This window comes from Microcaecilia unicolor, chromosome 12, assembly GCF_901765095.1.
Source record: "Microcaecilia unicolor chromosome 12, aMicUni1.1, whole genome shotgun sequence".
NCBI classification, from domain to species: Eukaryota; Metazoa; Chordata; class Amphibia; order Gymnophiona; family Siphonopidae; genus Microcaecilia; species Microcaecilia unicolor.
In genome coordinates this window covers 1,442,257-1,457,034 of record NC_044042.1, presented here as the reverse complement: position 1 = coordinate 1,457,034, position 14,778 = coordinate 1,442,257, and the positions used below count along the sequence as shown (strand labels likewise).

Sequence of the window (14,778 nt, the reverse complement as noted above, 5' to 3'; positions counted from 1 at the left end):
ATGGCTGCCAAGACCCGCGAGACTACCACAGGAATTTTCGGCAGCTATTTTGAAAACATGCTGGCGCTGGGCACACTAGCGGCAGCGGCCAGGAAAGAGTGGGATTCTTTCCTGCCCGACTGCCCCCAAAGCCACTAGAGCACCATGGACCTTCAAGACAGGACCCATTTGCAGGCGTCTAGTGTGAGGGAGGGGGCACTGGTGGGGGGGCAGCGGCTTGGAGGGCCCTGATGACCCTTACTGCCCCGGGGCCCAACCACCATCAGTCCACCTCTGGCTCTTCCTCTGGGAAAGTGAAATTTCCTATAGTAAGAGCTTGAGAGCAAATTTTCAATTGTTAAAAGCACAGACAGAATACATAACATAGCAGCCTGCATTTTAAGAGTTTAAATCACTATTTCATCAAGTCAGCAGGTGGTGCTTGGGATGCCAGAATGTATGAAACATTGCAAGTCCTACTGAAAATGCAGGCAGCCATGTGGCAAGATCTGGCCAGCTGTGCATGAAAATGTCATGCATACCCACAGTGATATCCTGAAACTAGACATGCCATGTGGTCCAAGAACCAGGTTTAGAACCCCTGCCTTAAGGAAGGAGCTGTTCAAATACTGTGAAGGTACAGATGGGAGACACACACACAAAACAATTGCCTCAGACTTCCACGTCTTATCACCAAGCTTAGTAAAAAGGGCTGAGGGAGGGCAGAGACCGGATTAAGTATGAGATCTTGTATGATCACACAAGCACTGGGATGACCTGCAAGAGCAGTGGTACCACAGTATCAGTAGTCCAGGAAATCTGGTGTAATCTGCAGTTGAAAAGTGAATATAAATGAACAAACAACTATTGCTCCTGCTTATGCTGCTTCTAATCCCAAGATGGCCACTGGGACCTCCTGCAGCTATTTTGGCTGAGAAATGGGGGATTGCTCTTGCTCAGAAGACACCAATAGACCACCAGGCCATTTAAAGGTAGACCTCAGGGAGGCCTTCGGGTAGTGGGAGAGTGGAGGGGTTGGGGGTTGAGTGGCTGGCCCAAAGAGGGCCCGTGAGGTGCCGTTTCCACTTCAACTCAAAACCGAGCAGCAAATTTCAGCCGTGGATTCAGTTTTGGCCGGAACAAAACCACTAGTTTCAATCAGCCTCTAGTTCTATTTGGGGTATAGCACACGTACCTTGGGACAAGCCTTAGTATCTGCCCCTTCTCTAGAAATCTCCTTAAATGGGGAAACAAAAATACATAGTGCTATGCAAGCAGGAGGATTTACAATAGAGAAAAGCAATCACTTTACCCATTAGTCTTCAGCAACTCCTCCTCCCCATACAGACAAAATTCCAGGTCATGCCCCTTCAGTTCCGGCTGCTCGATACACTGGGAATCATTTTCTGGGCGGTAATAGCCAAAATCACTGCAGTGTGAAATACACGTACAAAAAGGAAAAATGAGACAGAACTGCTTAACACAGGGAACGTGTGGTGGAGGGAGAGGGTCTCCGTACAGAACAGGCACTGCAGGGCAGGAATGAGGTGCACTGGTAAAGCTGTTTGGCAAGGAATGCTGCAGTGGTAGTGTGAGATGGAATGGCAGAGCTGTATGCATGAATGAGTGAAGTGTGAGTGGTGAGGTTCTTTCAGTGCATGAGCCAGCACAGGGAAGCAGAACATTTGACCTGCTGAGAGGTATAGAAATGATAAAGTAGTAGGTATAAGGAGCAATACTAACTATACCAAGACTAACAGAAAAAAAAAATAATCAGCAGCCTGGTATTACCTTAGTGATTCACCAATCCTAGACCTAGGCGTGAATTTTAGACGCCCTGGGTACAGTTTTTTTTTTTGTTACATTTGTACCCTGTGCTTTCCCACTCATGGCAGGCTCAATGCGGCTTACATGGGGCAATGGAGGGTTAAGTGACACCAATGTGGCCGCGCAGGCTTCTGCTTCTGTGAGTCTGACATCCTGCACGTACGTGCAGGACGTCGGACTCACAGAAACAGAAGCCTGCGCAGCCTTGTACATGGAATGTTGCTAGTGGAATAGCAACATTCCATGTAGAATCTCCAATAGTAGCAACATTCCATGTAGAATCTCCAATAGTAGCAACATTCCATGTAGAATCTCCAATAGTATCTATTTTATTTTTGTTACATTTGTACCCTGCGCTTTCCCACTCATGGCAGGCTCAATGCGGCTTACATGGGGCAATGGAGGGTTAAGTGACTTGGCCAGAGTCACAAGGAGCTGCCTGTGCCTGAAGTGGGAATCCAACTCAGTTCCTCAGTTCCCCAGGACCAAAGTCCACCACCCTAACCACTAGGCCACTCCTCCACTGTTGATACTATTGGAGATTCTACATGGAATGTTGCTATTCCACTAGCAACATTCCATGTAGAAGTCGGCCCTTGCAGATCACCAATGTGGCCGCGCAGGCTTCTGCTTCTGTGAGTCTGACGTCCTGCATGTACGTGCAGGACGTCAGACTCACAGAAACAGAAGCCTGCGCAGCCTTGTACATGGAATGTTGCTAGTGGAATAGCAACATTCCATGTAGAATCTCCAATAGTAGCAACATTCCATGTAGAATCTCCAAAAGTATCTATTTTATTTTTGTTACATTTGTACCCTGCGCTTTCCCACTCATGGCAGGCTCAATGCGGCTTACATGGGGCAATGGAGGGTTAAGTGACTTGCCCAGAGTCACAAGGAGCTGCCTATGCCTGAAACTCAGTTCCTCATTTCCCCAGGACCAAAGTCCACCACCCTAACCACTAGGCCACTCCTCCATTGGCATACAAGTGTTTTATCTACAGCAGTGCATGCAAATCTCTCTCATGAATATTCATTGTAGGTATCCTGAAAACCCAACTGGCCAGGTGGTCCCCAAGGACTGGGTTGAAAGCCACTGATCTACAGTATAAGTAAGAATTGTTAATCTACTGGTAAAGTGGTGCACAGATGTGTATGCTCTATACATAAATTTACTCATGACGCTTTTCACATCCAAAATTAACTATTGTAACATTATCTTTGCTGGTGCAACACAAATATTATCATCATAAAACACAAATACCACATGTAGTTCAATGCAGGTAACAAAAAAAAAAACGAACATGAACCAAAAAGTACAAGGAAACTACCTAATCTCTCAAATCACTTAAAATTCGGCATCAGATATTTCTTAATCAAAAATTGCAATCCTTACAAAACACAGCCATCAGAGTTTCTGCCCTGCCAGCAAATACGATGGGGTCTCTCCTCAAAGATCATCACTGGTCGCCAGTGACTTTTCAAATCCGGTATAAAGTTCTTCTGCCGGACTTCAAGGCCTTCCGTATTGGTCTACTACCTCATCTTGCCTCTCTCACACTTATCTAGTCTTCCAACTTGCTAAACATGAAAGAACCAGGAACAGCACCTTCTATTTTCTCACTCCTGTGTTACGGAATAATCTTCCTGCCGATATCCAAGCTGAGCTATCCCTCTCCAAGTTTAAAACTGCTATTAAGACTTGGCTTTTTCAGCAGGCCTTCGGTAATTAGTCAGCTGAACTATAGAGTTCTGCCCTCATTCTTCCCCCCCCCCCCCCCCCCTCACTTTTTTCACCTTTCCCCTTCTCTACCCATTAGGTAAGATTCTAGTTTGATGTTGTCTTTTGCTTTCCTATTTTTACATTTAATTTCCTTTCTGGCTTTCTAGGTCTATAAACCGCTTAGATCTGTGCTCAGCTATAGCGGTAAAGCAATGTTAGCAAATGTTGATAAATCAAAACTCTCAGTGGAAGCAGGAAAGTGCAAGGCTGTTGGGTACAATAATGTTGGGCTGTGGAGCTAGGATGTAGGATAGATGAAAAATTGGAAGAAAAATGAAAGAGGAGCCTGGCGAGGGAGATACAACTTAAATTAAGTATGGGATTTACATTCCATCAGCCTCACTTTTTTTTTTTCATGACAAGATTCCCCATCATCACATGCAAATACCACCATGACGAAACTCTTGTCTGTGTGCAAAGTTTCTTCACTACATCTCAAGCATTTGATGAGTGGACTTCTCTTCTCAAAAGCTCATGTTACAGTCTATTCTGACCTAGAATTTGTATGATGTTCTTTCCGTAAATGTTAGCCACATAGAGCCCGCCATGGTGGGAATCTGGATATAAATGTTCTAAATAAATAAAAATAAAATAAATAAATAAATAAGTGTGCCACTAGCTTGTGTTGTATTTGCTACTACAAAGAGGCTGTCCTAAAAGGAATAAAAAAAAATCCCCAGTTCCTTAGCATCCATACTAAACCAGTCCTTGTGACTGTTGACCAGCAGGTGAAGACAGACTAGTGGACTGCGCCCATAAGGATACCATGTAGCCTCTACTGTTCAGTATTTATCCAACTCCAGCAGATGGTGATGCAGCTCCTGAACAGGTCAGAGGACCTGTGATAGTTGATCAGGTATTTCCAAATTATCTGATAGCTCAAATAAAAATAAGAGTGAAGATTCGGAGACATCTTGGACCGAGGAGGATCTCTCAGAGGAGTCACCAAGAAGATTATAATTCTGGAAGAAGTGGGTTTTTAAGTACACAGGACAACAAACTTGACATCTTGCTGAAATATTTGATATTTTGGCAGCAATCTGCACTGCCCATTTCCAGATCCTCCCTGCAGTGGATGTAAAAACGTGTCTTATATTGCTGATATACTCTAGATTTGATAAGGGCTTCAGTGAGAGGAACAGTTATAGTGGTGTCTGTGAAACGTCAAATTTGGCTCCCCAACTGGTCAATTGATACAGCTTCCAAAACTTGCCTTATGAGGCTACTGTTCAGGGGCAAGACACTTTTGAAGAAGATTTGGAAAAGACCGTCAAAGAGTTAGGGGATCCTAAGCCTCATACACTTCCTGAAGACAAGCTGCGTACTTCAAGACCAACACATGCGGACTGTGAAAAACTGCAGGGAGACCTTAGGAAATTGGAAGACTGGGCATCCAAAATGACAGATGAAATTTAATTTGTCCAAATGCACATTGGGAAGAATAATCCAAGTCATAGATATCCAATGCTCAGGTCCATCTTGGGAGTCAGCAACCAAGAAAAGATCTAGGTTTTAATTGTAGACAGTACACTGAAATCTTCTGCTCAGAGTGTGGCGGCAGCCAAAAAGCAAACAGGATGCTAGGAATTATTAGAAAAGGGATGCAAAATAAGACCAAGAATACTATAATGCCTCTGTATTGTTCCATTGTGCAACCTCACCTTGAGTATTGCGTTCAATTTCTGGTCACTGTATCTTTAAAAAATTATATCGGAATCAGAAAAGGTTTAAAGAAGTGTGACCGAAACAATAAAGGGAATGGACTTCTCTCATATGGGGAAAGGCTAAAGAGGTTAGGGCTCTTCAGATTGGAAAAGAGACAGCTGAGGGGAGGGTATGATTATGATCTACAAAATCATGAGTGGTGTAGAACAGGTAGAAGTGAACCAATTTTTCACTCTTTCAAAAAGTACAAAGACCAGGGGACACTCACTGAAGTTACATGGAAATACTTCTAAAACAATTAGGAAGAAGTATGTTTCATCCAACAGTTAATTTCTTAAACACTTTGCCAGAGGATGTGGTAACAGCACTTAGCGTATCTGGGTTTAAAAATAGAAAAAGAAAAGAAAGATTGGACAAGATCCTGGAGGAAACGTCCACAGTCTGCTCTGGAGATAGGCATGGGGGATGCCACTGCTTGCCCCGGGATTGGTAGCATGGAATGTTGCTAATTGAGTTTTTGCCGGGTACTTCTGACCTCTTTTGGCCACTGTTGGAAACAGGATACTGGGCTAGATGAACCATTGGTCTGACCCAGTATGGATACTCTTATTCTTAACTGTCTCGCGTTCAAGGTATTAAGAACTGAGGAAATACTGACCAGAGAGGTCCAGTTCCTGTCAGAGGTCCTGATTTCAGTTCAAGAAAGGTTCCTTTCATGGAGATAAAAGAGGAGCCCAGCAGGCAACCCATTTGTTGGGAAATTCCTGCCCTTTGCAAAGAAGGGTTGTGTATCTATACCTCAAGGGATCAAGTAGGAGGAAGACTTCCCTTGTTCTGGAAGACCACATCAAACCAGTGGTCTTGGATGTAATAAGTCAACAATACAAACTGGATTTTGTTTATCCTCTGTCAGATTTCCTTTCTAGTTTCCCTGTGCAAAACCTCCAGTCAAAACAACAATCGTACGGGATACTTTTCAAAATCTTTTTATCTGGGCACGGGGGTTCCAGTACTATTCAACTAGCATTGGAAGATATTTCAATTTATTTTGTGGTTCAAAACGGAGGAAAGCAGTTTTTAGATCTAAAAGGTGTGAATCAAGCCTTGAAAATAAAGCATTTAAGGATGGAAATGCTAATCTAATATCAGTGGTCTGTCAGGAAGAGCTTTTATCTCCTTGGATCTCAAAAAGGTGTATTTTCACATGCTGATATGGCTGCTGCATTAGATACTTCAGATTTGCAATTCTAGGTATTCATTTTCAACTTTGTGCCATGTCTTTTGGCCTAGCCACAGTGCCCAGAACATTTTGGTCAATTTTTTCTGTTTGTAAAAGTGGTATATAAGCTTTTAATAAAGAATAAAGTAAGATTTTCCAAGGTGATGGGTGTAACAGCTGGTTTGCAGACCTTAACTGTCGTCAGACAGATCAACCACTCTGCCTGCCACAGAAGGGCCTCCTGATGCAGGGACTAGTAATAATGGAAGATCCCACAGCATGGCTCTTGAGAAGTCGCACCTGAAAAAGGAGATTCACAAGAAGTAGTTGCCACCTTACTCCAAGCTAGGAAACATTCAACTTCCAATATGTATGTAAGAGTGTGGAGGACTCTTGAGTTGTGATGCGATGTGTTCTCCTTTTTCTGCCTCCACAGCCCATATCCCAGTCTTTCTGTAGGAAGATCTCTCCACAGGTTTGGCTCTAGATTCTTTAAAAGTTCAAGTCTCTGCCTTGGCTTATTCTAGAGGCCAAGTTGAAAGATTGCTGATCACAGCTCATCCAGATGTGGTCTGCTTTCTTAGAGCAGTCTCTCACGTTCATCCTCCTGTCCGTAAAGCCTTTTCCTGAGTGGAACCTGAATTTTGTGCTGAAGGCCTTGGTTCTTTCACAGTAAATGACAGCAGATAATGAGCCACATGGTACATCCAGTCTACCCAACAAGGTGTCCAGAGCCACGTACACCAGTCTGTGTGGGCCCCAGTCACCCATGATTAAATGCTGGGTTGTCATGTCTCCACCGTGCCAACCATATAGGCAGACAAATATGATGGAGTCTTGGTTATAACCACATATCTCCAAGTATTGCTGATGGTATTCAACTTAACCAGTCAAGATATCTCTCCCCCCCCTTTGAGCTGCACAGCACCCTCCCTCGCAGTAGGTAACAATAAAGTGATAATACTGGAGTTGCCAAATCTTCTTTCATCTTCTGCCATTTGCGGGACACATACGGTAGACGTCTGTCCTGCATCGGCCTCAATTCCCAATACTTTTGCCCAGAAATACAGAACTCAAGAAGAGAACACAGAGGAATACTGGATGAAAACTGAAAGAAGGCAAAACAGAAATACGTCTGGTACAAGAAGAAATGGCTAGAAATGTAAAGAGGGGCAACAAAAACTTCTTCAGGTACATTAGTGAAAGGAGGAAGACTAAAAATGGAATTGAGACTGGGCAAATCACTTAAGTCATCCATTGCCCCAGGTACAATACTTAAATTGTGAGCCCACTAGGGACAGAGAAAGTACCTGCATATAATAAATGTAAATCACTTTGATTGTACCACAGAAAGGTGGTATATCGAATCAATGACCCTTACCCTCGCTCTTAAGGATTGCTCTGCAACATTCCACAGGTTGTGAATTGGTCTGGTCTGGACACCGAGGAAGGATAAATTAAGTCTTATCCAATAACTTTCTTCCCTTTAGACCTAACAGACCAGTCCAGAGTTCCACCCAAGATGTTTGGTGCCTCATCTCTCAATGTTTAACGGATACATATATTCTCCATGAAATTTCAAAGTTTCTTCTCAAGTTCATTTTTTCAACAGTTTACAACTTTTTCTTCTGATAAATGACGCCTTTAAAATATCAGGTAATATAGCATCTTCTAGTCACCACTGCTTTGTCATTTGACATACTGAAATTTGTGGATGCACAGTGCCTTTATAGAGCAGAGTCCAGAAGTCTTTAGGCTCAGTCACCATCTGCTGTCACTGGCCACAACCTACAGGTCCTGAACCAGTAGGACTATATAGTAGATATATTAGATGATGACGGTAGAAAAAGATCTGCCCAACAAGATAAACTCACATGTGTTACTTTTTGTGTATACCTTACCTTGATTTGTACCTGTCCTTTACAGGGCACAGACCGTATATAAGTCTGCCCAGCACTATCCCCGCCTCCCACCACCGGTTCTGGCACAGACCGTATATAAGTCTGCCCAGCACTATCCCCGCCTCCCAACCACCAGTCCCGCCTCCCACCATCGGCTCTGGCACAGACCTTATACAGTGGTGGAAATAAGTATTTGATCCCTTGCTGATTTTGTAAGTTTGCCCACTGACAAAGACATGAGCAGCCCATAATTGAAGGGTAGGTTATTGGTAACAGTGAGAGATAGCACATCACAAATTAAATCCGGAAAATCACATTGTGGAAAGTATATGAATTTATTTGCATTCTGCAGAGGGAAATAAGTATTTAATCCCTCTGGCAAACAAGACCTAATACTTGGTGGCAAAACCCTTGTTGGCAAGCACAGCGGTCAGACGTCTTCTGTAGTTGATGATGAGGTTTGCACACATGTCAGGAGGAATTTTGGTCCACTCCTCTTTGCAGATCATCTCTAAATCATTAAGAGTTCTGGGCTGTCGCTTGGCAACTCGCAGCTTCAGCTCCCTCCATAAGTTTTCAATGGGATTAAGGTCTGGTGACTGGCTAGGCCACTCCATGACCCTAATGTGCTTCTTCCTGAGCCACTCCTTTGTTGCCTTGGCTGTATGTTTTGGGTCATTGTCGTGCTGGAAGACCCAGCCACGACCCATTTTTAAGGCCCTGGCGGAGGGAAGGAGGTTGTCACTAGGAATTGTACGGTACATGGCCCCATCCATTCTCCCATTGATGCGGTGAAGTAGTCCTGTGCCCTTAGCAGAGAAACACCCCCAAAACATAACATTTCCACCTCCATGCTTGACAGTGGGGACGGTGTTCTTTGGGTCATAGGCAGCATTTCTCTTCCTCCAAACACGGCGAGTTGAGTTCATGCCAAAGAGCTCAATTTTTGTCTCATCTGACCACAGCACCTTCTCCCAATCACTCTCGGCATCATCCAGGTGTTCACTGGCAAACTTCAGACGGGCCGTCACATGTGCCTTCCGGAGCAGGGGGACCTTGCGGGCACTGCAGGATTGCAATCCGTTATGTCGTAATGTGTTACCAATGGTTTTCGTGGTGACAGTGGTCCCAGCTGCCTTGAGATCATTGACAAGTTCCCCCCTTGTAGTTGTAGGCTGTTCTAACCTTCCTCATGATCAAGGATACCCCACGAGGTGAGATTTTGCGTGGAGCCCCAGATCTTTGTCGATTGACAGTCATTTTGTACTTCTTCCATTTTCTTACTATGGCACCAACAGTTGTCTCCTTCTCGCCCAGCGTCTTACTGATGGTTTTGTAGCCCATTCCAGCCTTGTGCAGGTGTATGATCTTGTCCCTGACATCCTTAGACAGCTCCTTGCTCTTGGCCATTTTGTAGAGGTTAGAGTCTGACTGATTCACTGAGTCTGTGGACAGGTGTCTTTCATACAGGTGACCATTGCCGACAGCTGTCTGTCATGCAGGTAACGAGTTGATTTGGAGCATCTACCTGGTCTGTAGGGGCCAGATCTCTTACTGGTTGGTGGGGGATCAAATACTTATTTCCCTCTGCAGAATGCAAATAAATTCATATACTTTCCACAATGTGATTTTCCGGATTTAATTTGTGATGTGCTATCTCTCACTGTTACCAATAACCTACCCTTCAATTATGGGCTGCTCATGTCTTTGTCAGTGGGCAAACTTACAAAATCAGCAAGGGATCAAATACTTATTTCCACCACTGTAAGTCTGCCCAGCACTATCCCCGCCTCCCAACCACCAGTCCCGCCTCCCACCATCAGCTCTGGCACAGACCGTATAAGTCTGCCCAGCACCATCCCCGCCTCCCTCCACCGGCTCTGCCCAGCACCATCCCCGCCTCTGCCACCCAATCTCGGCTAAGCTCCTTAGGATCCATTCCTTCTGAACAGGATTCCTTTATGTTTATCCCATGCATGTTTGAATTCCGTTACTGTTTTCGTTTCCACCACCTCCTGCGGGAGGGCATTCCAAGCATCCACTACTCTCTCCGTGAAAAGTAGTGGATGCTTGGAATGCCCTCCCGCAGGAGGTGGTGGAAACGAAAACAGTAACGGAATTCAAACATGAGTGGGATAAACAAAGGAAAAACAGTTATCAGGTAAGACATTTCTCCTTCAAATCCCACATCAATTCCAACAACCAAGTCAATAATCAAATGCCATTTCAGCACTGCTATCTAGACAGGGAGCAATATTGAATGCATGCATTTACTGGTGATCACTGCTAGCTCTACAGACAGGAGTAATATTCAGCGCTATTTGTATAACTGGGTGGTTTGTTAAGACACCCTTTTTTGCTGGCTTAATTCTGAACTGGGTCCATAGAATTAGCACATTCTGCCCTGGTGCTATTCAGATAGTGCTGAGGTGGTCCAGGATTTTCACTGGCACTATCCATAGAGTACTGCTGAAAAGTAGCAGATGGAGCACCAAGCTCCTTAGCAAAGCTTCTATATAAATAACTGCTTTTGAACATCTGGCCCAATGTTGCATTTCTTTCCAAGGAACTCATGGCAGGATTAAACACACAACCCAATCCCAGTGAATTTCAGAACAGTAGCTGGCTGCTAAAGTATCTCTGGTAAATCTGTGCTCCATACCAGAGGAAGTCATCCAGCGTACAACTACACACAGTCGGCTGTTTCGAAACTCTGTAACCCTGACCATTCTGGCAAACAGAAGATTTACGAAGACGAAGGTATTGCTCCTTGTATCCTAGAATACAGCCATCTGAAGGGTCATTAGGATCACTAGAGTGAGCAAGCCACATAACATAGTCCTTCGATTCACCTAAGGGGGGGAAAAAAACTCCAATTAGAACAGGGACAGACTGACACAGGGAAACAAATAATACAAAACGACAACTCCAGCTCCCTCAAGAAGGAATATATTATCAAAACAGAACTAGCCACCAACAGCAGGAGGTGCACTGGCACAGCTATGTGTACGGAGGCCTCGTGCCCTGCAGCACCTCCTACTGTTCCCATACTGATAAGCTCCCTGCAGTAGCTCTTTCCTCTTTCAGTACCAAGTGATATACACTGGCATAGCTGTATGTATGGGGTTCTCCGTATAGGAACAGCAGGCTTACTGCAGAGGAGGAGAGAGGTACGTTGACACAGCCATGTAAATGCAATTCAGAGGAGAAACAGGTGATTAGTGGAATGTCACAGTTCTGATTAATACCTTTGTGAGCAATATTGTGGAAGAATTAGAAGGAAAAAGAGAGAACACCCATGAAGAATTGAGAAGTTAAAAAATGACAGACTGTATAAACTGTTCAGATGTTTTGTAATGACGAGCAATATACTGAATAAACTTGAAGAGAACTGGTCAAATGCTTGGAAGAAGCACAAGTGAAGCATTTAGAGTACAGAAATATGAAGGATGTGTGAAAGAATATGAGTTGCTATCCTGGGTCAGACCTGGACATTACATGAGGCCAAAGCCTACGTGAATCAAAGATCCATCAAGCCCAGTCCTTTCAGAGCCACAGAATCTGATGATCTCAGAGTGGCAGAACAGTGTAATAAAGCAGCAGCCAAATCAGATGGATGCTGGGCTGCAGAGAAACAGAAATGCATAACCAGCAGGGGTGGGGGTGAGGCAACAACATGTACAGGGGCGTCACTTGGATTACCGTGTTCAGTTTTGGAGGCTGTCTCTCACTAAGGATAAGGAGGCTAGTGACAGTTCAGAGAAAAGCAACCAAAATGGTACAGGGTCTGCACTGAAAGACATAGATGATGTATACCCTATAGAGGAAGGGGAGGAGAGATATGGTACAGACACTGAAAAATATTAATGCCCAAGAAATTAACTCTTTACAAAGGAAAGGAAGCTGTGGAACTAGGTGGACTCAGAAGCAATGTCAGGAAACGTTGGTTTGTAGGAAGGGTGGTAGATAGATGCCTGGAAAATTCTCCTGGAGGAGGTTTAGCAGATAAAAACAAACGGTCATGAAATTCGATCCTTTTTTTTTTTTTTTTTTTTTTTTTTTCCAGTTTTAATGCTCTGCCAGCGGCCGGCCTGACCATTTATTTAAAATGTTTTTTATTGATGACAAACATAAAACATAGATTCTTCATTTATAGACACTTTCCACAGCCGTGTACATTTCTCCAATATTAAGCCATTCTACCAAATCCATTATACAGTCATCAAGTTATTTATTTATTCTCCCCCCCTCCTCCCCCCTCTCCACTATAGAAATTCCTTCATCAATACTATATTGAGGAACATCCAAGTTAACAACACCCTCTACATTTCAAATGCACAAGAAATCAGCTTTAAACCAACAAACCAATAAACAGGCGATCTAAACAGTAACGTACAGCCATCAAACTTGTTGATCATGCCTTCCCCTCCATCCCCTCCCCACCCTCTATGTACATCTTCTCAGAGGTATTACATTATATCATAGTTCCCCTTCAACTACTGTATCCTCCATTCCCTTATCTTCCCTTCAACTATGCCCCTCCCCCCTCCCTCCCCTTACTACCCAGACTTCCAACCAGATTACCTATATTCTAGCTAAATATATACCCTCCATCCTTATGAGTCCACCCTTACTCCCTCTCCCTCCCCCCTTCCCATTCTGTTTGCATGTCCCACCTCTGACTCCCTCTGGTCCCTTCCAATATCCCATGGTAATCTATTTAATATTTGACTTCGTGCTCTTGGCGATATCGTACTTATATATTTCCCCCATATTGTTAAGAAATTCTTTTGCCTTTTTGGTGTCAGTCGCGCCCCTCTCGCTTCCCAGAGCATCAGTTGATGTACCCTATTCCTCCAGTACCAGTGAGAAGGAGGCATGTCCAGCACCCAATGACCAAGGATACACTTTTTCCCCACCATGCATGCTTTACTCAAAAACAATTGGTCCCCTCGTGTGTCCACCCCCCACCGTCCAGGAATACCTAACAACATTCTGTCAAATGTGATGACTATTGGATGATCTAGAACTCCACTAAGATATCTACCCAATCCCCACCAGAAGCCCTTAATGTATCTACATTGCCATAGGCAGTGTGTTAGTGTAGCTCCACCCTGCTTACACTTGAGGCAGGCATCAGTAGTGGTTACTTTTGCAAGAAAAGCTCTTCTAGGGGAAAAGTAGGCTCTATAAAGGATTCTATACTGACATTCTTGCATTTCTGCACTGTGGACCACCCTCGTTATTCCCAACAACGATTGCCTTATAAGCTTCTCAGGAATTTGGCACTGTGCTTCAACGCTCCATTTGTCCGCCACCTCTAGTACCCGCCTCTCCGGACGCCCTTTCTCTATCTCTTTACAGAACCAGGATACTGAGGTCTGTCCCAATGCATCTCCCTCTAGAAAGTCCTTAAGCTGCCTCCCAAATCGAGGGAACAGACCTTCTTTGGGCAGACTACGCACGTAATGTGACAATTGTCGATAAGCCAACATCGCCGCCATTCCCCCTGAACATCGTTGCTGAAAGTCCATCCAAGAGATCAAGGTGCCATCCTCCTGCATGACACTCTCTAACAATTCCACTCCTTGTTCCTGCAATCTACGGAACACTGCATTATCTCTCCCAGGCGGGAACTCATCATTCCCTGCCAACGGCAGTAATATACTAGTGGTGGGATCCTGGCCCCATCGTTGCAACAAATCCCTCCACACATGCCAAAGAGGCCCCAACAATAAACTATCTCTGAGTCTTCCAGGCAGTTTCCCTTTCTTTGGGACATGTAATAAGTAATTCAAATGCCATGGATGGAAGTGCGCTCGTTCCATCCCCACGTCCGTAAAAGCAGATGTGCCCATAATCCAGTCTCGCAGATGCCTCAAAAGACATGCCTGATTATACACCCTCATATCTGGGAGTCCTAACCCCCCCTTACTCCGGTGCCCCACTAAATATTGCCATTTCATCTTCGATTTCCTACCTGCCCAACAGAATTTTACCACTAACCTCCGAAGCGCCACCACATCACGGTTCAACAATCTTAATGGCAGAGCCTGCATAACAAATAGCCAACGTGGAAACACTATCATGCGGAATAGTTGTATCCGTCCCATCAAAGACAAAGGAAGCATCGACCATCGAGCTAGTTGATCTTTAGTCTCTTTCAACAACTTAGTTATATTTAGTTCGTAGATCCGCCTCGTGTCCATTGGAAGCTGTATTCCCAGGTATCTAAAAGATCCCTGCGCCCATCTCAAGGGGAAACTGTCTGCCCATTCTCGCTTAAGCTCAGCATTGCTAGTTAACGCTTCTGACTTTTGAAGATTGAGCCGAAACCCTGAGAAATTCCCATATTCCTCTAAACTTTCCATGAGAAATGGCAAAGAGTGCCTAGGCTCTGTAAG

At 44.4% G+C, this 14,778-nt stretch overlaps 1 protein-coding gene across 2 annotated transcripts in view; it reads right to left on the bottom strand.

Moving 5' to 3' along the window:
- The window catches only part of SORT1 (sortilin 1), an 80,910-nt gene that overhangs the window by 9,834 nt on the left and 56,298 nt on the right, over positions 1–14,778 (bottom strand). For both annotated transcript variants that reach the window (XM_030221523.1, XM_030221524.1), the window contains exons 15-16: positions 11,037–11,226; positions 1,292–1,408 (exon numbers count right to left, since the gene is read on the bottom strand). In XM_030221523.1, the coding sequence (XP_030077383.1) occupies positions 1,292–1,408; positions 11,037–11,226 (307 nt within the window). The remainder of the gene's footprint in view (positions 1–1,291; positions 1,409–11,036; positions 11,227–14,778) is intronic.